The 26,279-nt window shown below is 40.6% G+C and overlaps 1 protein-coding gene across 1 annotated transcript; it reads right to left on the bottom strand.

The window, feature by feature from the left end:
• Window positions 1-4,429: 4,429 nt before the first annotated feature.
• On the bottom strand, window positions 4,430-7,782 carry CITED2 (Cbp/p300 interacting transactivator with Glu/Asp rich carboxy-terminal domain 2). The gene is made up of 2 exons (XM_081328290.1): window positions 7,182-7,782; window positions 4,430-6,462 (listed from the first exon to the last, which is right to left on the bottom strand). Exon 2 carries the CDS (start codon window positions 6,453-6,455, stop codon window positions 5,739-5,741), a length of 717 nt encoding a protein of 238 aa, XP_081184416.1. The 5' UTR covers window positions 6,456-6,462; window positions 7,182-7,782; the 3' UTR covers window positions 4,430-5,738.
• Window positions 7,783-26,279: the final 18,497 nt, after the last annotated feature.

Below are 26,279 nucleotides of genomic sequence, written 5' to 3' on the forward strand. Positions count from 1 at the left end.
AGAAAATTTTCTATCTGGGAGGCGGCAGATGAAATACAAATTTGTGATGCCCTCCCAAGTCAAAATCACCAGTCAGCAATTCTGGATCTGAGGAAGAAAGTGGCTTTTTTGAAGACCACAGTATGTGAAAGAGGCTCTCTTGCACAGCTAAGGAAATTAGGAAAAATTCCTGTTGATAAAAAAGGAAAAGAAATTACCTTCCATTTTGCTGTTCTTATCAGGAAGAGGGAGAGGTGACAAGGATTGACCGAGGGTAATTTTGCCAGATCCAAAGACAGAATGAAAACAGAAGGGTCAAACTCCAGTTGTCCTCAGACAGAAGGATCAGGAAAAGCACCTGATGGTTCCAGACTTGGATGGGAAGGAAAAATAGAACAACTGTCTCTTGCTTGCTCTCTTTGACATATTAATTGCAGCTAACTATTTCTGTATATACATAATATGATGTGATGGGCAGCCATATAAGTATAAATAAATGTAAATGTAAACATAAAATTTGTTTTCATCCTTACGGTTTTCAAATATAATTCGAATATAAGCATTTTTTTTCCACTCAAGTGCAGGCTTTTCACTTCATTCAATCAACCATCCTCTTTAATTCTAGTTAGATCCACACACTTTTGTGATACCCTGTAACACATTGAAGCAGCTTATATATCTCCTATCCTTAAGTCCAGTTTACCTCTGTTCTGTTGAGAAATGTATCCTCTAATACTTTTTGACACAGGACTTAAAACTCTCCGCACTTGTTCCATTTTCACTCTGTTTTCTTTCACATCTATCTTTTCCTTCTATATAATCATCCCCAAGAATATTACCAAATAACGTTTATCATGCATTCAAAACTTCTCGTTTTTATCTCCTTTACAAAAATCTATTGGAAACAAAGGTATTTTTTAGCAGATAGTCCACAGAAACCATTCTCTTCCTTCTTGAGGGAAGACCCATCCTCTGGATTTGTTAAAGTGTTATCACGAGCAAAAACATTTTAAGCTGATACCTGTCACTTATTAAGGAGTAAGATTCTGTAAAAGCAGTTCTCAAGTAGGTATCACAATGGAGATTCTTTCTTGAAAAAAATTAATGCAGTGTTTACAAATAGTGAATTCTGCTAGATATGACAATCAATATAATACTTCTTTTTCACCAGGATGTTATATTGCCCTTCAAAGCCTCCCTCCTCCCCTGGGCCAGTTGATTAAGGTCAATTGATGCCCTAAGACAGTCCAACAATGGTCTTTCCATAGCTTAATTGACAATACATGAAGACTCAATTACTGCTAAAGATGAAATAACAGATTAAAATTTTAGTTATCTTCCAGGCTATCTCTCAAGCTGGGTTCCACTACTAAATTAAATATTGGGTGGTGTTTTTTTGGTTGGGGGGGGGGAAATTGTTTAACACAAAATAGCAGCAAGCATATTATTTACTTATATGTAGGGCCATAAAAAGGTGCATGTCTTCAACTCTTTTTATGCAATGTTTAATAAAACCGTTATGAAGGAAAATGCAAAGAGAAATGTTTATTGGAAACTAAGGTCAACTGCAGCAATGAAAGAGTCAAAGGCATGATAGCATCTCAATGGGGCTTCCCTACCCTTGGTGCCCTAAGCATGTGCTTATTTTGCTTAATGGTTAACGGGGTGGGGGCAGCCCTCCCTGCAACTTACTATAGCCCACCTGCATGTAAACTCTTTCCCAAGAATATGTGAAGGAGGGGAGGGAAATTCTTTTCTCCTCGGTCTGCATTCCACAGATGGCACCAGCATCTAATACATTCACCGAGAAGGAGTGTTTACCTTTTAGAGCTGGCCACCCATAACAGATTAGGGGATTAAATATTTGTCTCTAAAAGACCTGGCCTTTCCTGCCCGCATCAATTTATGCGCCGGAGCGGGCTGTTGCCAATACAAAAGACATTCAGATTATAAAGTGCACAATAGATGTCAACTTATTCTTCCTCTGTGTCTCTTGAGCACCTCATAAACAGCTGCGAGGAGCTGTTCAAACCAGATCACTCACTGCCATGTGATGTCTTTCTCAGCCCGGGGGTGGGGGGTGGGGAAGGGCCTCTGCCTGTTGTTTTTCCTCCAACCGCAAGAGAGTGACGTTGTTTTATTAATCAGCATTTATTTTCCTAACAAGTGTCTTTTGTGTGGCTTCTGCGCAGGGAGGCTTATCACTGATCTCCATTGCAAATAAAGCACAGTGTCTATTTATGGTCATGGCTTAAAGAGCAGCATAGCTTGTGTACCATATTAGAACTTTTTGAAAAAGAGCCAAAATACAGGGGTCAGGTTTCCTGCGCTACAAGCAACCTAAGTGAGAATGCAATACCAGCACCCTCTTCCCAGCCTGGTTTGCAAAATAACCTGGCAATTGCTAGTAAACTAGTCACCACTTATATTATCACTGATTAACTTGGGCGAGCTAATGTTTTTAGAATACACTTAGGGGAGGTGGTAGGGATGCAGCATGTCAGATCAGGTGTCCCCCCCCAACTTCCTTCCCAAAAGTTGGGACGTTTGAGATTGCCAGTTTGATTATGTTCCAATTTTATTCAAACTAAATGAGTAGGTCATAGAGGATTTCAGAATGTTGATTAGCAATTTTATGCAGGATAGAGTTAATGATTGATCTTCTAGTGACTGAGGACTGTAATGAAAAGGAATATGTGTGGATGTATTTCATGTTTTTCTAGGACAGAACCATTGCTTTGGATAATAGGACATGTCCAATCACCTGTGGTGGTCTGGAAGTGAGGGAGACATGGTGCACTCTGGATAAATTAATATAAACCCAATAAAGCCCTAAACTATGATTAACGAAACTTATGTATTTCTCTCTTTATAGCATCTGCCATTGATTGGAACGTTTTGTGCAATTTAATGAAAAAAAGGGGCTTCTGGTGCCCAAAATATACTTATTTTGTTCCTACTTATGGAACAACTAAAATGGAAATATTTTACTTTGCAAAAAAAGCAACTACTAAATTCAAGAATTTTAAAGCACTTTGTACATGTACCTAACACCATCCCAAAGCTAATTATTTCATAAGTACTATTTCAACAGTACTTCAGCTAGTTAGAAAGCTAGCTGAATCCCAACATTATTTTAATAAATTGGCTAGGTAATTATAGATCTGCAGATTCTTGGACATCTTCAGGTATGCAGTTTTCCTGACCAAATCAGCCAAAATCCAAATTTGACCTCTATAAAGGTTTAGCTACTGCTGCAGATTACTGTTATCATCTTAAAATAAATTGCTGCAAGATTTCAATGCTTCTAATTTTGCTGTGTATGCTACATAATATGCTGTACACAAACATAACAAATCTTAACATAATAGTAATGCAGTTAGCAGCAAATGCAAAGCCAACTACACGTGACTCAAAATATTGCTTTCTTGTTCAATTGTCCTTGTCATCATATTCCTTGTTTTGTTGATATACAATAGGAATGTTTTGAAATGATTCTAGTATTAAGATCAAAGCATATCAGGCATGGAAATGCTGTCACATGCAGTTCCCTGCCTCAAAGCTTACTGCTAGTCATCCATCATCCAAGAGCAATTTATCCCATTCTAATAGGTATCAAGCAGCATTTCTGTGACATTACACAAAACATTGTTCTGGATAACACAGACAAACCCAGGGTCCATATTATAGGAATAAGATAGATAAAGCCTGATGAAAAATGCTGCTTTTGGGGAATCCACTAATACAGCTGAATTCAAGAAAGCAGTTTTAGATGTTTCACCAGATAACACACCCCAGCTTGATTAGTGTACACATAATTCAGTGAAATTTAATATAGCAACTGATATACTGTCAGGCTGCCTTATATTCTGGTTAGAAATATTAGAGAATGATAATTGACACTTGGGCTTTGAACTGGTTGAGTATAAGAGAGATATCTGTAAATGCCTGCCCCAAATCAAAAAACTTTAGAAATAATTTTGAAAGTGAGATATCAGGTCAGTGTTTAATTGCTGTAGCCTTGTTAAACATAATGTTAAATACCTGATCTTGTACTGATCAAAGCAAGAAGGGAGCACCTTTATTATCCCACCAAGAGAAAGTGAAATAAAATATATTATTGATTTAAATATTTTACTATCTCCATGTGAAAATACAGAAATTATTCTTCTAGTATCTGCCTCCAAGCTTTAGACCATAACACAATTCAATTTTAACAAAACATTTCCTACCAATGTGTTCTACTTTTCATCCCTCTATAGTGAAAACTTATGACTTTAGTGCAATGTACCGGTAGGTTTTTCAAACAAAAAAAATGGCTAAGAGCACTTTTATCTTGATGCAAGAAAGATGGAATAAAAACTACTACATCCTTATTTTATGAAGCCCTTTCACATAGTAAGAAATACATGTGCATGAAGAACAAAGAGTTATTGAGAATACTTGTGAGAGTATTTATAAAATTAAAGTTTAATAGATAAATAGAATAAATACTTTATGCATTATAATTCTGGACAACTACATTTATAGTAAGTAAGTTGGCAAATCACAAGTTGTTGCCTCTTGGCAAATTCCACTTTTGATAAAATCACACAGGCATGTTACAATGTTACTTATGAGACTGTGATTTCATAATTAGATTTAAATCCTTTTACCTTCTGCACTGATCATGACATATAGCACACAATGGTGTCAAGTAAATACTCCTTCAGAATGTTCACACAACCCAACAGCTCAACAAGTTAAAAAGGGTCATATGTACTAAATATTTGGAGGGGGGCAATTGAAGGGGTGGGAAAGAAAAATAAGTTTAGGAAAAATAAGTGGGAACTATACCTAGGAAAAAGTTAAAGCATTTAACTTTTTTGTGGACACTGGCAACTTAAAATAAATTAACAAGTATGTTCTCAGAAAAAAAAATGTACAAAAATACTGTCAAATTTCCTAAAAAGCTTTCAACACAGTAGTTCTTTCCCCCTATGTACTGAATAAACCATGTAAGCACATTACCAAAATAAAAGGATGTTGAAAATAGAATCAGAATAAAAACCAGCAAGTCACCTCCCACCGACCCACCACCATTCCATTCACACTTTTTGTCTGTACAGATGGGGGAGAGGAACAGTCAGCAGAGTTTAAGTAACAGTATTATTTTTCCTGAAGAAGGAAGGTTTGGCCCACATTTGCTAAGCTTCCAGTTTAGCAGACTAAAAATTAGCATCACTCCAATGCATAGTTCAAAACAAAGGAAGAGGGCAGTATTTGCGCAGGAATCTATCCTGAACTGAAGTTCGTGCAATCAACTAATGCATTTTTTTTTTAAAAAAAATCTTTTTTAACTCAGAATCTGAATGCAGTTCTCCTCATTTGAAATCATAACTCACAGCATATCCACAAGATTATTTTTTGCCCGTGTTTGCAGCTAGCCACTCAAAGAACTGCCAGGTTAGCCAGGAAGAAATTAAGCAGAGACTAGAGGGGGAGAGAGAGAGAGAGAGAGAGAAAGAGAGACACTGAGGATATGAAAGATAGGTTCAGTTAAAAATTATTATAGGTTAGGGGGACAAAAATGGGTGGCCAAGCTTAAAAAATAAAGAAGTGGTGGTAGCAAACAGAAAATAAGAAAAATGATACAAGTTTATAGTTTACTCTGCTTCCCAGGTATTCAAGCTCCTACAAGCCTTTGAAATACTGTTTCTAGAGGGAATGTTTTTCATTCATACACATGGAAAAAAAAAGTCCTTTGTTTTACACGAAAGTCAGCAGCTCACTCTGCTAGACTGCTGTTTGCAAACGAAGTCTGTCATGAAATCAAACTCATTCTGTCCCAGCCAAAGCTCGGGAAGCTCCTTGATGCGATCCAAGCCCATTTCTACGACTAAGGACATCAAGACCTCCTCGTCAATGAAGTCAGTGTCAATGACATTGGGAGGCAGCATTGCTGCAGGGACGTGGGGCACAGAAGCTGGCACACCGCTGCTGCCCCCGCCCCCCCCACTGCTGCTGTGCTTTGGGTTGCAGTCCCGAAAATGCTGGGTTGCTCCGTTGAGCTGATGGTTGGCAGGAAGTAAATCCGGCATGTAGTGGTTGTGAGGGTAAGGATGGTGACTGAAGTACTGGTTGTTCAGCTTCTGCAACTGCATGCTGGCTGTTAAGGGCCCGCCTTGAGGGGCCACCGTGGGTGCCATGAACTGGGAATTATTAAACCTCGCGGTCGGCGGCATGCTGCCAGGAGGGTGTCCCCCGCTCACGTTCCCTGGCCCCATGGCGTGCCTGATGCCACTGTTTGTGTTCATATTTCCTCCTCCGTAATGGAGATGGTCGCTCATCAAGGCACTGAAGGCGTGAGGCTGCTGCTGCTGGTGGTGGTGGGTTGGAAAGGGTCCCATTCCCATGCGATGCGCCGGGTGGTGGTGAAGCCCACTGGTTCCATCAGGGAAGCGTCCGTGGTTCATGGCCATCATGTGCTCTGCCATTTCCAGCCTTCGGAAAGTTAATATTTACAGAGAAAGGGATCAACATTTATGCTGCCTGCCTGCGCCCCCCCCACAATCGCCCCCCCAAGCTTGGGCGCCACCTCCCTCTCTCTCTTCACCCACTCCCCCAGGAAGTCGCCTCTCTGGATCTCCACCCTTCCCACCCCACTCTAGCCCAGTCGGTCCTTTTCTCTTTCCAGAGAGATTCTTCCCGATTCGCCAGCACTGGCAAGCGGGGAAGGCGCCTTGGGCACCCTCGCCGGCTGGCAGCCACCCTCCCCTCTGCCACCACTCGCGCACACCTAGGCGCTTCCCGACTCCTTTTTTTTTCCCGCGCCCCCACCCCCAGCTCTCGCTCCTTTTATTTAGTCCTCCAGCTTTCGAATCGGCAACGCTCGTCCACGGAGATAATGCTAACAACAAGCAATCCACGCGTGTTGTTGTTGTTGCGGGGAAAGCCTTACATAAGCAACTACAGATGGGAAGAGCGCTGTCCGACCTTCCCGCTCTCCTTGTCAGCAACTTCGGGAATTAAAAAGTCTGCCTAAGGACCGCTTGCCATTTAAGAACAAGTGGATTACCAGCTCCCGCGGAAGCCTCTTCCCTTCTCTCCCTCGCCCGCCTCCTCCTCCCCCCTCCCCGGCCGTCTCGGGCATGCTTTCCCGTGCTCTCCGGTCCTCGTCCCGGAGCTTCGGGCAGGGAGCGCGAGAAAAGCCCACCGCTCACCTCAGGCTCTCTCGCTCGCTTTCTCCCTTCGCTCCCAACGCGCTGCTGGACCCAGTCAGCAGCAGAAATCGCCCAGCATAGAGCAGGCGACGGTCCGCTTCCTCCTCTGTGTGCTTGACCGGGTGGAGGGTGGCGACGAATTCTTCTGGCGGCTGCTGCTGCTGCTGCTGCTGCTGCTGCTGGGCATACAGACTCGAAGCCGCGGCTTCCTCTTCTCGGCGAGTTTCTCATCAGCCCTTGCCAACAATGAGCTGTGTTCCTTACCCTGCTTTGGCCGCAGCTAATATAGGATTTCAAAAGGGAGGAGCGAAAGGCTTTCGCAGGCAACCAGAAGTAAAACCTGGAGCAAAGCGAGGAAAAACAAGCCAGGCGGAACTGGAAGGAATCCAAAGCGCCCCCCCCCCTCCCCGTTGTTCTCGCGGGCTCCGGGACACGTGGGCCGTCGCCGATTGCCTTCGGAGCCGCACGGACGCGGGTAGCCGGGCTGGAGGCTCGGGCGCCGACCGAGAGAAATGCGTGGATCAAGAAGGAAAGCCGGACTGCGTCGAAAGCTCGGGCTTCGCCGTCAGCCGGCAAACGGCCCCTTTGGCTTCTAATTGAGCCATCATTCCGATCGCTCGCTTCTCTCTCACACCATTAGGCGCTCTTGCTGCTTCCCTGCCCCTCCTCCCCCTCCCCCCTCCCGGGATACTCAACCCTGGGCGTTTATTTAGTTTCCCCTCATGCCGTGCCTCCTGCTTTCTCCAGGCTTGGCGAGGCTCCTTGGAAGCTCCAGGGTGCCAAGAGAGGACCCCCAAAGGCCGCGTCCCCGGTGCCCCCCCTGCAGGAAGACCACCCCACCCCCACCCCCACCCCACCCCACCCCAGCTTCGATCCAGACTCTTCGGCGGTTGGACTGTAGCCTTTGGGGGTCGGAGGCGCGTTTCCCGCCGGGGCGCGCAGGATCCGACCCGCGCTTTCGAAGTGGCACGCGCGGCTTTGCCGTGGACGTTTTTGCAGTTTTTTTTTTAACCTCTCCCGGTAGCTTTTGGCATTCATTCGCACGCAGGCTTCTCTGCTCGGCAAACAAATGCCGCGGTCGCCGGACAGGGGTTCCTACTCTGCCTTGCCTGCCTGCCGCTCCCCCGCCATTCCCTGCCATTCCTTTTCATATACCCGTCGGCATTATCCACTTGCCTCAGCTCGGGGGTTGGTGGGAATATAGAGGGGTAGGAAAGGCGGGTCTGACCCCAGTTTTAAGCCAGCTCTTTGCTACTACAGCCGGCAAGCAGCTGCCACGGCAAGTTGCTATTGCTGGGAAAGCAATGCAATGCAATGCAATGGTAGCTCTGTAAATAAAGCGGGTCCCTTCCTTCCATCTGCGCGCCCTTTTGGAGGCGTGCTAACAGTCAATAAACAGCCGAGGAGCACCGGGCTAAGAGAGCTGCCCGTCCGCCGGGGTGTTGCTTCGCAGGAAGGCAGGGTGGCGTAAGCAGAGCCCTAAGACCAGCTATACGGAACTTTTCGTAGGGATTGCCGACCGACAGGATTGCCTAGTGATATACCGATTCTCCTGCTTTGAGTATCAACTCCCATCATTCTAAACAGATCTGAGGATTGTGGAATTTGGAATTCGTTGCATCTCCGGGATTAGGGACGAAGAGCATTGCTACAGATCCCAGATGGATGGGGTAGCTACAGTATGGCTCTTTCTTCGTCAGTAATTAGGAAAAACAACAGTGAGGGCTCGGATCAGATGGTCGCATGATTGAGCACTGGAAGGCCAACGGTGGAGGTCATCTAGTCCAACCCCTTGCTTAATACGGGATCTATAAGGTATAAGAGGTAACTGCTGCTGCCTTCTCCAATCTGGTAGTTACAGATATATTGAAGGGCAGCTGCTATTCTCAATATTTATATAGTAAGTACAATTTCAGAATGCACAACCATTCTCATAATAGCTCTGCAAACACTCCGCTTGGATTTATTTATTCATTCGTTCAATTTGTATGGCCGCTGGTTTCAAAACAAATGATTCTGAACAGCTAACAGCAATTTAAAAAAGCAAAGAAAAAAAAGAACAAAAGTACAAAACAGGCAATCAGCATCGCAAGATTTTTTTTTAAAAAAGAAATCAATATGGGCACAATACCAATATTTCAACAAAATTAATTCACATGCTCTGATTACCTTGATTACCTGACGAGTGGGCAGAATTTTTTGATTCAGGAAAGGGCACAGTTGCAAATGCTCTTCTGGTTACTGACATTGAACAGGAGCTGTGAGTTGTTGAGGACCCCAAAATTGTGCAACCTTACACAGAACAGGAAATGGAAATTCTCCAGAATTAGGCAGTCTTGGTAAGGTAGAGTTGAAACCTGTTCTGCTCCATTCAAACCCCCCCCCCCAATCTCCAGACACTTAGACGGAACCTTTACTGAGTCTCCTGGATGGCCTCAGATGTAATAATCTCCCTGTAATGTATTGGGCTTTGTTTTACTGAGTGTATCAGGTGGGTTTGATTGCTGGAAGGTTGCTTAAGCAGGGAGCTGGCTAATGGCTCTCAGCTCCTCAGACAACCTGTTTCCAGCGCCGCCATTGGCTGCTTCTAGGTCGGCAATAGGTTGCTTTAAACCTATTGGTCGCCACCTAGAGGCCAGGGTATAAATAGCTGCATTCGCAGCCCTGTTACCCAGTTCGGTTCCTGCAAGCAAATAAAGAATGTTCCTGACTGAACTCACTCAGTTTGTCTCTTCTCTCAAGCAATGAACCCAGTACACAACACTTCCCAAGAGAGCCCAGGTTACCTTGAACTGAACATCTGGATGACTATCAGCTGATACAATAAGTATGGAGAAACACTGCCAGTTTTAGCACTGTTAGGTAGGCCTTAATAGTGGCTTTGGCTTGTATTTGCTTGGGTTTACTCTTCGTTGTCCTCTGTTGTCCTCCAGTGGCACTCATAAGATAAGATTTATTGTCATTTTTTTTCTGTGGTCACAACGGCACACATCAAAAATGAAATTTAGTTGCCCACTCTCAAAGTGAACACATACATGACGCACACCTAAACATACTATATAAAACATATGTATAGACCCACACCCCTACATATACATAACAAATGAATATTAAACACTGTCCATCTTGAATATATAATGGAAGGAGGAAGCTTGAGAGTTCACAAGTTTAATGCTGTATGGAATGAAACTATGGCTGAATCTGGATGTTCTTCGGATACCACGAAGCCTCCTCCCAGAAGGTAACAAGGAAAACAGGTCTGGAAGAGGATGTATAGTGTCCCAGATAATCTTACGGACCCTGCTCAAACAATGCTTCTGTGCTATGTCCTGGATGGGAGGGAGGGAACTGCCAATGATCTTTTCAGCATCTTTTCAACCATTTCATTTCCCTCAGTTCCTCGGGTTAACTAAGGGGAATTTTGAAAACTATGGAAGAGAGAGGGTACATAATTGAACGCCAATCAAAGAGCCTCCATATTCTTTGCATTCCAAGCAGCTATCAAGGGACCACGTCAAGCTTCTTTAGAACCTTAGTAGGTCTAGTCTCCCTGCAGCAGGTGGAGACGGGGAAAGCACCAGAGAATTCCAGGAGTAACAGAGAGATACCTGATCATGACTGAGAAATGATAGCAGTCACCCTAACTTCAAATCACTTTGCAATTGCTCCTGCAGGAAAAGTAGATCTAGGATATGACCACTGTCATATGTCGGGCCTTGATGACCTGGGTTAGGTCCATGGCTGTCATTGTGGTTGTGAAATTCTGTTTCTAATATTTTTTCCCCTTTTTAAAAGATTCTTCTTTTTTATTAGTTTATAGTATAAAATACAAAAATACAAAAACAAATAATAGGAAAAATAGGGGAGGGAAAAGAGAAGGGAAGAACGTAGAAAAGAAGGGAAAAAGAAAGAATAGGTGTTGACTTGCAGTAAAATAAGATAGTAACATCAAACCTCAACTTTTTACTTTTAGATAATAGTATAAACTAGCCATTCCTATATCAACAAATCTATCTAATCAGTAAAACCCCAAATCAAAGTTTTTATTTTTTTCCACCTCAAGCACAAAGTCCAGAAGGGTTTCCAAACAGAAACAAATGTAATTGTGTTCTTTTCTTTTATCAAAGCAGTCAATTTAGCCAATTTAGCTAACTCCATCAACTTTTGCAGCCATTCGTCCATTATGGGGATCAAAGTGTCCTTCCGTTTTTGTGCATAAAGTAATCTTGCTGCCATAACATCAAAGTTCCAAATTATTTCCCCCCGTCTTTTTTTCATAAAACCCAAAAGGAAAGTTTCTGGTTTTATATTTATATCCACTTTAAGAATCTTCTGTATTAAAATATGAATCCTACTCCAATATTTCTTTGCTTTATCACATGTCCACCACAAATGATAAAAAAATCTCTTCCTTACGTTTGGATTTCCAACTCTCATTTGAAGTACCTTTATATGGTGATCATGAAATCCTGAGCCACCTTGAAGACCCTCACTCCAAGAGTAGGTTGAAATCCCCAAGGGCCATGAGCTTGGAAAACTCCATCACTAACCTGGTCAAAGAGTCCCAAAGCTCAGCCAGTGAGGTTGTTATGCAGTAGAAAAGATGATACAATACCAAGAGTCCCAGCTGAGCCCAATAGCTCAATCTAACAAACAGAGACTTGCATCAGTTATTTCTGCAGCAGCATCTCTGAATGTTGTCAGAGTATCTCGGATGACATGTCCTGAATTTCCATGATTTTGTTTATATGGTCAAACATCACTAAGAGGCGCAGTGGGATCTGGGATCTTGGGTATCTTGTGCTGCCTGCAAAGTTGCCATTTTTCTGACTAGCCTTGCTATTCTAGGTTACAGGGAGCACTGAGTTAAGAAGAGACAGTGGAAAAGCATGGTTAAAATGTGCTGGTTTAAGAATGGAGCTTAAAATAGAGTTAGAAAAACAAAACAACATTTTTTCCATGGGAGGAATTTACAATAAAAGGAGATAAATTTGGTGAGGAGAATTATTGGTGAGCGTGAAAAGATGCCAAATATTTATTTAGTATATTTTACTGCCATAATGGAGTTTATGCTACCCTTGAAGTAACTAAGACCACTTCTTCATAATAGTTTATAGTATCTTGTAATGTTGTTCAGCCAGTGAGGACAATTAATAGTGAGGACAATTAACCAATGGAACAGTTTGCTTCCAGAAATCGTAGGTGCTCCATCACAGGAGATTTTTAAGAAGTGGCTAGACAGCCACTTGTCTGAGATGGTATAGGTCAGTGAGGGCGAACCTTTTAGAGACCGAGTGCCCAAACTGCAACCCAAAACCCACTTATGTATCGTCAGGTGATGGGTGGCCGTGGCCCATTGGGTGGGTGTGGCCTATTGGGTGGGGGTGGCCAATTGGGTGGGCATGGCCCATTGGGTGGGCATGGCTGCAGTGGTAATGGCAGAGTGGGTGGGCCTAAAAAGTTCAATCAATCAATCCCAACTTTGCGAGATCTTTTTTTTCCCCACGAGAAGTTGAAATTGATTGATTGATTGAACCTTTTTTTTTGCACATGGTGGTGGAGGCCTAAAGCGAAAAGGTTTTATAAAACCCAGCTGAAGGCCTAGGACTGGGGCGACAGCGTGTGTGCCCACAGAGAGGGCTCTGCATGCCACCTGTGGCACGTGTGCCATAGGTTTGCCACCATGGGTATAGGCTCTCCTGCTTAAGCAGGGGGCTGGACTAGAAGACCTCCAAGGTTCCTTTCAGATTCTATTCTATTCTATTCTATTCTATTCTATTCTATTCTATTCTATTCTATTCTATTCTATTCTATTCTATTCTATTCTATTCTATTCTATTCTATTCTATTCTATTCTATTCTATTCTATTCTATTCTATTCTATTCTATTCTATTCTATTCTTTTTACAAATAAAGTGCGAGTATACCCAACATACCTTCCTCATCCTATTTTCCCCACAACAACAAGTATATGGGTCCACATGGATTGATCCCAATTGTAATTTGTTTTGGTCATGATGACAATTATCTGGAAGAAAGACTATATCTTTCTTGTTACTGACAGATCAGTACTTCATTAGATTTAGTTATGATGCCTAATCTACTTTATACGAGGGCAATTCGTAAATAGAACTCCATTTGAGTATGTATGAGAAATAGGTGTGGATAGCAATGTCCATCCTAGGGCACCGTGCGCAGTTGTTCATTAGGCAGTGAGGAGTGGAAGGAGATGTTTGTGTTGCAGTTGACTTGTCCACTAGATCAATTGAAAATGAAACCTGCCATAGAAAATCCCGCCAAATGTGAAGTGCGTGTAGTAATATGATTCCTGTGTGTGAAAAACCTTTCAGCAGCTGTGATTCATTGTGAACTGTGCAATGTTTACAGACCAAACATGATAAGTGAAGGTGTCATACGTCAATGGTGTCGCATGTTTAAAGTTGGACGAACTGAAATGCACGATGAGGCAAGAAGTGGCCGTCCATTTGTAATCAGCGATAGACTTGTGCAGGAAATTGACAAAAAGATCTGTGAAGTTCATCAGTTCACGATATCTGCATTTTCTTTACACTTTCCCCAAATTTCTCAAACTGCTTTGTACAAGGTAGTGACAGAAAATTTGGGATACTGCAAGTTCTGTGCTTGTTGGGTACCAAAATTCCTTTCTGAGGAGCACAAAAGACATCAAATGGGTTCATGATGCTGTTAAAGGGTGGCTTCATTCCCAGGTGGGAGATTTTTTTGCAGAAGGAATTTCAAACCTTGTAAGACGTTATGACAAGTGCCTCAATTTGAATGGCGATTATGTCAAAAAGTTGTAGTTTTCTAATTTGTATAATAAAAGTTCTGTATCTGCCAGTGTCTGTCATTGATAACCAAACAGAGCTTTATTTCCGAATTGCCCTCGTACTTATGGGCTGATGTGCCAACAGACTCAGGATAGCCAAAACAATTTTCTCATTTCTGTAGGGGGCTTTTGTATTAATACAACTCTTGGGTTGTCAATGTCTTGATCAGTTCCTTCAATTTAGGGATGATCTGGGTGGCTAACAGAATTGCTCCCAAACACACCATAAAACTCGTAAGATGATGCAGAGCTGGTTGCAATGCAACCAAACAAAAATTTTGCAATGAAGCATGTGGAGTAGAGATGCAGGCTAGAGTTTCAGTGGTGCAATAAATCTTATATTTCTCTCATACTACATCTGCTCACTTCAAACTAGTGGGGTAATTCTGAGTTAGGAGAGGCGCAAAAGGAAATCTTCACGTATTACTTTGAAGTACTTTGTTGTCTTATCAGTTGCATGATACTGTAGTTGTTTTCTTAAAGAATTGTTATATCCTAATGCAAATCATTCTGAGGGTATTTTCATATGAAAAGGGGGAAGATAAATTACAATTAAACATACAGTTTTAAAGGATTTAGTTCTGGTTCTGAATCAGGCTTGCCATTGTAAAAAATATCTTGTTTCTTCATTTCCTTGGGCAGTAGAAAGTACTTGTTCTTCAAATTTGAATAAGGTAAAGGTAAAGGTTCCCCCGCACATGCATGCTAGTCGTTTCCGACTCTAGGGGCTGGTGCTCATCTCCGTTTCAAAGCCAAAGAGCCAGCGCTTGTCCGAGGACGTCTCCGTGGTCATGTGGCCGGCATGACTAGATGCCAAAGGCGCACGGAACACTGTTACCTTCCCACCGTAGTGGTCCCTATTTTTCTACTTGCATTTTTACGTGCTTTCAAACTGCTAGGTTGACAGAAGCTGGGACGAGTAACAGGCACTCACTCTGTTACGCGGCACTCGGGATTTGACCCGCTAAACTGCCAACCTTCTGATCGACAGGCTCAGCGTCCTAACCCACTGAGCCACCGCGTCAAATTCACATTTGAATAGTAGTTTGATTTTTGTGGAGAAGATAAGCCTCATTAAGAGATGCCAGGAAAGAGTCTTTATGCCATACTTTTAAAGATTTTGTTTTAATGCCGTGCAGAGAAATACCTCTATATTTTTTCTGTCAGTTGCCAGTCAAGAAAAAAAAACATTTTTGAAATTTCTTTTGAAGAAAGAGACAGCTTTAGTGAGATTTTCATGGGTAGTTTATGATGTCACAAGGAGCTCTTCCAACTGAAGTTTTGTAGGCTGGAAAAGGTGGACCTCCAAAGAAAGTGATGGAAAGTCACGTGACAGAAAACAACAAACAGCTTTTCCACCTCAAAAGCATCCATGTTTGGATCAGAAATGTCAGGGTGCTCAATGGAAACATTGGCCCTTTTTTTTCCTGTGTCGCACAAATGAGACACTTTAAAAAAGCCCAGGGCTGTCCCAGCTGCCATCTTGACTTTTTTGACCTACTGTCTGCAGATGCCCTGCTCCACAGCCTTCATCAGCAAAGTAAGCTCTAAGACACCACGACCACCAAAAACAGTGAAAGAAATTCTTAAGGTTGCCAAGGAGAACTGAGAAGAACAGAAGCCTCTTTGACAGCAAAGAACACTGAAGAAGCTGCAAGGCAGATTTTGATGAAGCATCAGGCTTTTTCACTCAACTCTTCGTCATGCTTTGTATTCTCATAAATATGGACTTTCTTTTTATTTAAACGAGCTAGTCATTTTGTTTGTGGGAAACAATAATAATGTATCTTGTTTAGGATGTATGAAAAACTGCCCTACTTGTTTCTTTTGCCTTCCTTCCTCTTTTCCAATAGCTCACAGTTTTTCTAAATATAGCAGGGGAGCAAAGACCAACCCTCAGTTTCCCTAGGGCAAAAAAAAAAAACCCTTGAATATCTGGTTATTGAACCAACTGCTTTGAACTGCCCACCATGTTTGTGTGTGCTTGGATTTTAGTGAGGTAACACTTCACTATAAAAAAAAACTTGACTAATTTTGTTTTTAAAACTGTTGCTATGTGTATTTAAATGTGTGTGTGTGTATACATTCATACATACATACATGCATACATACATACAATGAACTATTTACCTCAAGGATTATGTATCTCGGAACTGTCAGCTGAGTAATACAATACTACATTAAAAAAGAGTACAGCTAATTATTATATGTTCCTTATAATATATGTACAATCTCTCTTTCTCTCTCTCTCTCTCTCTCTCTCTCTCTCTCTCTCTCTCTCTATATATATATATATATATATATATATATATATATATATATATATATATATATATATATATATATATATATATGGATCTTTGGTCATTCGGGTTTTTCCCCGCGTAGAATTGAAGGTGTAGGAGCAACGTTTCGATGGAATCCCATCCGTCATCCTCAGGCTGGTGGGTTCAGCTTCCTTCTTCTGGGAGAAGCATGTGGTAGTGGCTGTTTGTTCCTCTTTTTTAAACTGCCAGAGGGGGTGTGTTCTGTGGGTGGAGGTGTGCTCTGATTGGGTGGGGGATTAGGTGTGTTCTGATTGGGTGGGAGTGTGTTTTGAATGGTGGGTGTGTTCTGATTGGGTGGGGGTGTGTTTTGAGTGGATGGGCTGGTTATATATATATATATATATATATATATATATATATATATATATATATATATATATATATATATATATATAATCAGTCAAAATTAAAAGGAAAATGGTAAAAGATGAACAGAAATATCAAACAAAATTTATGAGATGCAATTTTTGAGCTAATCTATAAAAATGGACAGTTTATCCCAATCTTTAAAAATGTTTGAGGATGGCTACTCATGGAGCAGAAAATATAGGCTGAAAATACTGAAACCTAGAATAAGAAATTTATTACAATGGTTTGTTTTCCATCTTTTCTATTGAATAAATATAAGAAAAATAGGAACCACAACTTCAGGAATTATTATTTTTCTTCAGTCTGGCCAATGTTGTTATGGTTATGTACTTTTACTGTAATTACTTAAAGATTTTATCCCTTTATTGACAGAGAAATGTGGATTCAATCTATTTATTAAGCAAACTTGTTAATAATAAACAGAACAGTACTTATGGGGACAAGGTTGAGTATTTCAGTCAATTTCTACTTTCTGTTTATCAAATTATGATGGGTAAATTTCATCAAATTATATTAGGTAAATTTCTAACATATTATTATGTACCATATTCATATGTTCTTTTTTATCAAAAGAAATGCCTACTATAAATATAAAAATCTATCAAATAGGCCCAGAACTGCTTCTAGCACTTTGGACTGCAATAGCAAACATTTTAGCTTGCATTAAGACAGCTCAGTTGATCTGATGTAATCACAGATTACAGTGATCCAGTATAATTTAAAATTAATCTGCCAATGAGGCAGTTCTTAAGAAAAAGGCAGAATAATAGCTTGGTGATCGTTTTTCAAACCCTTTTAAAACACACAAAACTATAGTCTATAAAACCATACAAGAAGTGCACGTTGCGAGAAATTAATTCATTGCATTTCTATTGCATGTTTCTCTTTGTAAAACAGTTCAAGTACTTGATAGTTTACAACTTATAATTGTAAGTGATGGCTTGCAACTTATAAAGCAGAACAATAAAACATGGTAAAGAATTAAAAAAAAAGCAATTTAGTATTCAATGAAGAAATAACATTAGAATAAGTCTTACTGAATTCAATTGAGTTAACAATGAAGCTCTTGGTGAAAGAGATGGGCTCTTGCCATTTTTTGGAATATTATAAGAGTGGGGGACTCCTTGAGGAGTGCAGTGAGTAGCTTGGAGTGGCAAGAGAAGACAATATAGCATGCCAGAGGGAAGAGCATCATATACTTCTTTAAGTGCCTCTTCTGCTAGTGAGTCTAAAGTACTGGGATGGTTCATAGCAGGAGAGACAATGCTTCAAACAGTACCCCTCCATCTTCAACAGTGCCTGGAAAGCATCTCTTTTAATATTGCATTAGTTAGGATTTCACTGTAATGGTTTGCACCATTTGCAATTTCCAGGTACTTTTTTCAAGAGTAGCCCCTTGTAAAACATGTTGGGGTGCAACACAAAGAAATTTACATTTAGCATATACTGTCAAGCCTCTAGTAGTAATACATATAACCAAGGAATCCAGATTCACAAGGAGTTCCATTAATCAGATGTAAACCCTGAGAGCAAGATATTCCCTTTTCAGAACTGCACCCACCTGGACTGGTGGTGTAATGTCAGCTCTGAATCCAGGGCCAATTGTCATCTGGGAAATCTTGATGGCTTTCAAAGGTTTACTCCCAGAGATAACCAGGTGTGAAGTTGTACTCTGGGAAGGATTGAGTGGTATATTCCTGGCTTGATTGCATCACTAGATTACTGGTGGGATCACTGAGGCTGATTGTCCTTAGGATCTTTACTTACCTCTTCATAGCCACCAAGGTGACCATGGAGTTGGCCCAAATCATTGAGAGCACAGTGAGTATCAGACGTTATACATTAGATCTGAGTATTGTCTTAGTTGTGTTATGACCCAAAGGTAGAGGATGTTTCTATTAGAGCTTTATCATACTTAGAGCACTCCTTGCTCCCTAACTGTTCTGCAAGTTCCTAGTACTACCATCTCCATCCCTCACCCCTTTGCAGGGAGGCAGGACCTATTGGACTGGTCCTCCCGAGGCGATTAATGAACCAAGAGGAAAATAAAAACAAAGCCAAAATATTCATTTAGTGTTCTTATAAGGATGGCTTGTATAGGAAGATCAGGGGTCCCCAACCCCAAGTCTGCAGACTGCTGCTGGTCCATGGCCCTTTGGCAACCAGGCCATGGAAGTGGCAGGTGAGCACAGGAAGTTCCATTTGTGCAAGCAGCATGCGCACGTGGAAAGCCATCCCTTCCCCCACCACCCCCACCACTACCGCCGCTGCCGGTCCACCAAGCTGGAAAGGTTGGGGACCGCTATCTTAGATGCACTCAGCAGGGGATTGGATTAGATGATCTCTGAGGTTCTTTCCAACTCTAAACTATTATGATACTATGATAGTATAATGGTTTTATGATTAATTAGGAAAAGATTGATAATGAAAAATGTACTCCCATTTTGAAAATGGCACAAAGAAAAAAGCTATCACATTTTTTAGTTCTTGGATCTAAACTTGTTTTAGAGCTTATAGAGAAAGTTACTAGCCTTTTCTCTGACATACTACCTTTCTCTAGGTACATATTCAATATTATATTTTCTGTTATGTGCTCTCTCAATTGTAGTCTGAGGTAAAATAGGCTAGGGACAGGTGTACTTTCTCAACTGCCAAAGACAAATTCCTACATTCTCCATGTTTTCATCTCAATATATACATTGAAGTGTTGCTGCACCTTTTCAATTATAGATGTATACACAACATAAATTAACAGCATTTGAGTGCCAGGTACACAGTGATTCATGTATGTTTAAACTTAATATGTATATATTACGTGGCACAGCTTATAGACTGGAGAAGAACAAAAAAAATTGTTACTGAAACCGTTACAGCTTAGTTGTGCTTAACTTATTTGGTGTTCAAACAATATACTCCAAATATTGAGAAAGTTTCATATTTTGACCCAAAAGATACTGTGTTAGATCACATTATGTTTCTCCATGATCGTTTGCTTTACAAAAATATACACTCCTAGTGAATGAAATGGGATCGATGTTAATAATAATTAGCTGCAGGCAGTGCAAAAGTATTAATATTACGTTGGTTTTCTGGTTTTACTAAAGATTAGTTGGTTAAATCTTTTCTTGCAATTAATTTACCACTTCCAACCCCAGTAATTCCTTCCCACATGAACTCCCTCTCAGTCATCTGTTTTCAGATACTTGACATCTAGATTCTTCTTAAATTATCTGTGCTGTTATCCCTTGAGGCCCCCTGCTTGCCTTTAAGTTTTCAGAATCAATTATCCCTGCCAGCACTGCACTGTCCTCCCTTCTACCTAGTACGCTTCCACTGAACATTTCCTTTCAAATTGCCAGTTTGTGAGGATTTATCTGCAATCAGAAAAAACAGCCACTCAAAGCAAATAATAGCATGTCTAGAAGACAGCATGACTTACCTACCAAAAACTCTCTCTCTTGCACAAGAGAAAGTTGTACCCATGCCTAGTAGTATGTAATAATGCCGCTTGGGGTGTGTGTGAAAGCCCTAATAAGCAGGCATATACATAGAATGAAGGCTACTGCTAAGCTTGTAAGCCGCCCCGAGTCTTCGGAGAAGGGCGGGATATAAATGGAATTAAAATAAAAAATAAAAATAATCTAATGCATCTTTATGCACGGATAAGCCCCACAATACTTAGCTGGATGTATTCCCAGCTTCAGACATTTTTGGTGCTATGGATTATCTAGATGATTTTCAGATTCATATCTGTCCCAAATCTGGGACAGGGACTTAATTAGTCATAGGTCACCTCCGACTGTCCAATGATTTTGACCATAGACAAAAATGGGAGATAGAAGTTGGTAGACGTTTGGAAGAGATATCTGGAGCATGTGGCATCCAAAATACTTCTATAGTATTTTGCAGAGGATCTAATCCTATTTTGATGAGTAGTTAGGTGAGAAGTACTGGTCACTCCAGGTTAATTTTAGCTTATCTCTTCATGCTTTCTTTCATGTATTGCAAACTGTTTTGATGAGCTTTTTGGTAAGGGGAAAAAAGGGGGAAAAGAGCCAAAATGGGATAGTCCTCAATATACAACCATTTATTTAGTGGCCAAAATTACAATGGCACTGAAAAAGCTGATTTGCAACTAGTCCTCACACTTAGGACTGTCGCAGCATCCCAGGGTCATGTGACTGTGATTTGATACTTTCCCAGTAGTTTCTGACAAACATATTTAATTGGGGAAGCCAAATCCACATAATGACTTCATGATACATTTAACCAATGCAGTGATTCAGTTAACAAACATGGCAAAAAAAAAAGTCAGCCAGGACTCGGTTGACAACCTCTTTGCTTAGCCATGGAGATTCTGATCCCAGTTGTGCTTATAAGCCAAGCACTATCTGCATATACGTAGTCCTTGACTTGTGACCATAATTGAGTCCAAAATTTCTGTTGTTAAGCGAGACAGTTGTTAAGTGAGTTTTGCCCCTTTTTGCGACCTTTTTTTGCCGTAGTTTTTAAGTGAATCTCTGCAGTTAAGTTGACCTTTTTTTGCCGTAGTTTTTAAGTGAATCTCTGCAGTTAAGTTAGTAACACGGTTGTTAAATGAATCTGATCCCCCCATTGATTTTGCTCCTCAGAAGGTCACAAATGGTGATCACCTGACCCTGGGACACTGCAACCATCATAAATATGAGTCAGTTGCCAAGCATCTGAATTTTGATCATGTGACCATGGGGGATGCTGCAAGAGTTATAAGTGTGACAATCAGTCACAGGTCACTTTTTTCAGTGCTGTTGTAACTTTGAACAGTCTCTAAATGAACTGTCGTAAGTCGAGGACTATCTGTATAAAATCAGAAACAATATATACCAAAAGGTTGACAACACTGTTTCTTTTCACTGAGGTCATCCATTTTTCAAAGCATCTCTGCAGAATCAGTTCTCGATTAATGTTTGTGACAAATGCAGTCTATCTTACTACCCAGCAGAATCACAGTAGGCTAATTTCAGCGGTATGAGTCTTACCACATTTTTATCTGATGCTCTATGAATCAGAAATGTATTTTATTTAAAATATTTTAACATTTAAATCATAATTAATTTGTACATGGGGATCTTAAGAACCCGGGAAGACCAGACTTTTGACCTTTAGTTGAACAATGTGCAGGAAGAGTAATGCAGTTTATCCTCTGCCTTCCTTGCAATTAAAGTTCCTGTGGAGATCAACAGAGGCAAGGATTGGGTGTTTCCTATCCCCTAACTTTCCTGAATTTATGTGATGTGTGTGTCTGTGTCTGTGTTTCTAAAGGAAGGAACACCTCAGCACAATTGCACTTACAGGTAGTCCTCGATTTACAACCACAATTGACCCCAAAATTTCTATTGCTAAGTGAGACATTTCTTGAGTGAGTTTTGCTCCATTTTACGACTTTTCTTGCCACAGTTGTTAAGTGAATCACTGCAGGTTTTAAATCAGTAACACAGATCTGAATTTTGATCACGTGACCATGGGGAAGCTGCAACAATCTTTTGAAAAACGATCATAAGTCACTTTTTTTCAGTTACGGTGTTGTAACTTCGAATGGGCACTAAACAAACTGTTGTAAGTTGAGGACTACATGTGGTCAGCCAACTGTCTCTTTCTCAGCTGGTTACATTTATTCACAGTGATCTGTGCTTTAGTTACATTTTGTTTAGGTTTTAAAAATTTATTTCTTGCTGTAGCACAGACATGTCAAACTCGCGACATCACGTGACGTCGCGCAACGTATCGGGACAGTTTTGCCATTCCCAACAATGGAGTGGGTGTGGCTTCCGCGTAATGCGCCCGGCCTACAGGCTGGCAGTTTGACACCCCTGCTGTAGTAGAAAGGTATCAATCACTCAGTCAGTCTGTCAGTCAGTCAGTCAGACAGGCACAGAAAGTGCTATGCTTATATAACTGCTTGCAGCTCTAAAGATGGCCTGAGCACAGCTTAGGTTGCTTTTCCTCTGAATAAATAAAGTAGAAGGGACACCCAGAGCTTTAAATGCACATGATTGAAGGCAGACTTGGAGTTTAACCAAGTGGTCTTCCATTGTAATTTCTAGTTTATCTTCTCCATGTCTTTGTATTGAACAAAGCTTTTGCATAAAACAGAAATACATGTATTCTCCATGTTGGGATAAAATACCCTGCCAAAAATAATGGCCAATTACTATTTAACAGGATTAAATGATAAGACTTAGATAACTTATTTTTCTTTCAAGCCATTCAACTGCCTTTGCATTTTGCCCTGCGTTACACTTGCTCTTTCTGAGTTTCTGTTTAGCAAAAAAAAAAAGGGATGAGGTTTTTTTTTAGGAAGTCAAAACAAACTGGTGAAAAATAAACTTAGAATTTAGGAACATATTCTTAGGGTGGTATAGTTTTTAAACAACATTGAAGTAGATTATATTGAGGTCTCTAGTTTATGACAGATGGTTCTTAAATATATGGTTATATATCTGCCCAGCCAAAAAAATGTAAAAGCCTCCTTACCAGATCTGTAATTTAAAATGAGATAAATATTACAACTTGTTATGCAGTGTGCTCAGAATGGGAGAGAATTAATTTTTGCCTTAACTGGTAATCTGTTATGAGAATATGAGAATTATTATTATAATCTTAGTATATTTACTTTGTATAACACACAAGATACTAGATATGGTATCCTTGCCAATATGTTCACTGAGATTGGCTATACAGGTAGTCCTTGACTTATGACGAAAACATTGCAGTCTGGACCTGATTTTACAATCATTTTTATAATGTTGTTGTGAATCACCATGGTTTTTAAGCAAATCTGTGGTTGTTGAACAAACACTTGTTGTAAGTGCAAACCCATTTTTCTGAATGGATGTTTTCTGTTGGAAACCAGCAAAAAGGGTCACAAATCGTGATCACGTGATTAAAGGACATTGCAGCCAGTGGTGCAGGGTGCCGCCGATCAAAGAATGCCGATTGGCGACCCCCAGGGGGAGAGCGTTCTCTGTGGGCGCGCCAGACCTTTGGAACAGCTTACCGGTTGAGCTCCGGACGGCCCCCGACCCTCGCTCCTTCCGGCGCGATCTTAAAACATTCTTTTTCGAACAAGCTGGCCTGGTCTGACGGGGTGGGGTTGGGTTTTTTTAAAATTAGTTTTTAACTTAATATGTATTGATTTTATGGGCATGATGTTTAATTGGTTTTTAATGGTTTTTTAATTTTTGTATCTGATTTTTATTGTGCCCTGTTCACCGCCCTGAGTCCTTCGGGAGAAGGGCGGTATAGAAATCAAATTATTAAATTAAATTAAATTAAATTAAATGCAAACAGGTTGCCAAACACCCAAATTGTGATCACATGACCATTTCTTGCCTTATTATCTTCCCCAGCCTTGTCTTATAAAGATCATTTTGCAACCACATAAGATTTCATTGCCTCATTATTCTCTTCCTCTTAAATGTCTTTAAATGTATATTAAACAAAGGCTTCTCGTTGGTTAATAGGTTACTTCCTGTTAAATTCTATTTAGTGTGCAATTTAAACATTATTTGTATTCTTTTTTTCCTTTCATTCTCTTTCCTCCTATGTCTGATTTTCAAATGAGGTTTTAGCTGAAAGGCTTACATTTCGTGGCTGTAGTTAATATCTGTTCTTAATTATGTTATGAAAATCTTTATTCCCCAAAGGTTTCAGTCTTTATATGCTATGGTTTAGAACCATTTATAACCAACAAACAAATAAAGAAATATTACCAAATTTCATTCCAATGATCTTAAAGAAATTGTTTGATAAGTAACATATAACATTTATTCCATTGTCTAGACTGAGTTTTGGAGTTCTTGCTTCCTTGTTATTGCCTGCAGGATAAGAAACCATCCAATATAATATGATGGCTAAATAGACTTGATCACTTTAGAAACAAATATTGTCTTATTTCCTGAAGCGGGCAATTCAGCCCTTGAAACTCATGATATTACATAAAGGTGATGTTATGAGATTCAATTGCAAGTTCTCACTTTGCTAAATGAATTTCTGTTTGTCTTGTATATTGTACAATTGTAAGATAATTGTACTTTGGGAATTGGACAAAAGTATGTGTTAGATGAGGACAAAAAACTAAAAAGATGGAAGGAATATATTGAAGAACTTTTTGAGGACATTAGGGATGATATAGATATGGGAACTGGACCATAACAACTGGACCAAACATCACTATGGAAGAGGTTGAACATGCAATAAAAATAGCAAAAACAAGCAAAGCCACAGGACCTCATGATATCCCAGTAGAAATTTTAAAATTGCTGGAAGACAATGGGAAGAATTTTTTACTGCAGCTCTTCAATCGAATATATGAATCAGGAAATGCTGCAACATTCTAGCTGATCAGCGCTTGTTCTGGGCTCAGAAGTGCCAGGATCAGTGCCGAGCTCCAGCTGGAGCCTGGCACTGATCCTGGTGCTTTCGCTGAGCCCTGACAGCCCCGAAGAAATGCTGATCCTGGCGCTTTCGCTGAGCCCTGACAGCCCTGCAGCTCCAGCCATCTCTTGCTCAGGCTTGTGTGATGCTGCCACCGGTTCAGCTCATTCCCCTCCCCCGCTAACATTTTTCTAGGATGGTCGTGTACCACCTGCCAGGTGCCAATGTACCACAGGTGGTACCCGTACCACTGGTTGAAAAGCCCTGTACTAGATGACAAAGACATCCAAATCATAAAGAATCTATACTGGCATCAGGTAGCAAATGTGAGACTAGGCCAAAAATACTCAGCTGATGCAGAAATAAGGGATGTATTCTGTCTCCAGTGTTGTTCAATATCTACTCTGAGTCAATCTTCAATGAGGCACTGGAGAACATTGATGCTGGCATCAAAGTACACGGTGTTTGGATCAACAATTTAAGATATGCTGACAATACAGTTCTGCTCGCAGTAAGCATGAAGACCTTTAGCTCCTCATCAATAGAGTCACAGAAATGTCTGAAAAATATGGCTTGAAGCTTAACACCTCAAAAACCAAGATCATGGTTGTCAGCAAACAACCCGTTAATTTACCAGTAATAAATTTGGAAGGAATATCACTAGAAAAAGTTGAAAACATCACGCACCTCAGTTCTAATTTACATGAAAGCTGGGACATGACCACTGAAGTAAAGACAAGGATAGAGAAAGCTCGAACAGCATTCTTCAAAATGAAAAAGGTCTTTTACAGTCATGACATAAGCCTAAGATTGAAAATCAGGCTTCGTCAGATGTTATATTTTTTCTATCCTGCTCTATGGAGTAGAGAGTTGGTCTCTGACAGAAGGCCACCTGAAGAGACTAGAAGCATTTGAAATGTGGATTTACAGGTGATTGTTATGTATAAGCTGGGTTGACAAGATCAGAAATGAAGAGGTGATAAGCCGCCTGGGAAAGCCAAGGAAAATCATCAAAACAATTAAAAAAAAAGAAAGTTAGAATATTTCGGACATGTGATGTGATATCCAGAAAAATACAGCATACTCCATTTAATTCTCCAGGGAAAGATTGAAGGCAAATGAGGTCCAGGCAGAAGAAGA

Source organism: Vipera berus (assembly GCF_964194415.1).
Source record: "Vipera berus genome assembly, chromosome: 1".
NCBI classification, from domain to species: domain Eukaryota; kingdom Metazoa; phylum Chordata; class Lepidosauria; order Squamata; family Viperidae; genus Vipera; species Vipera berus.

Bases quoted from the DNA above. Each gene is read 5' to 3' on its own strand.
- CITED2 (XM_081328290.1), bottom strand. From the start codon at position 6,455: ATGGCAGAGCACATGATGGCCATGAACCACGGACGCTTCCCTGATGGA.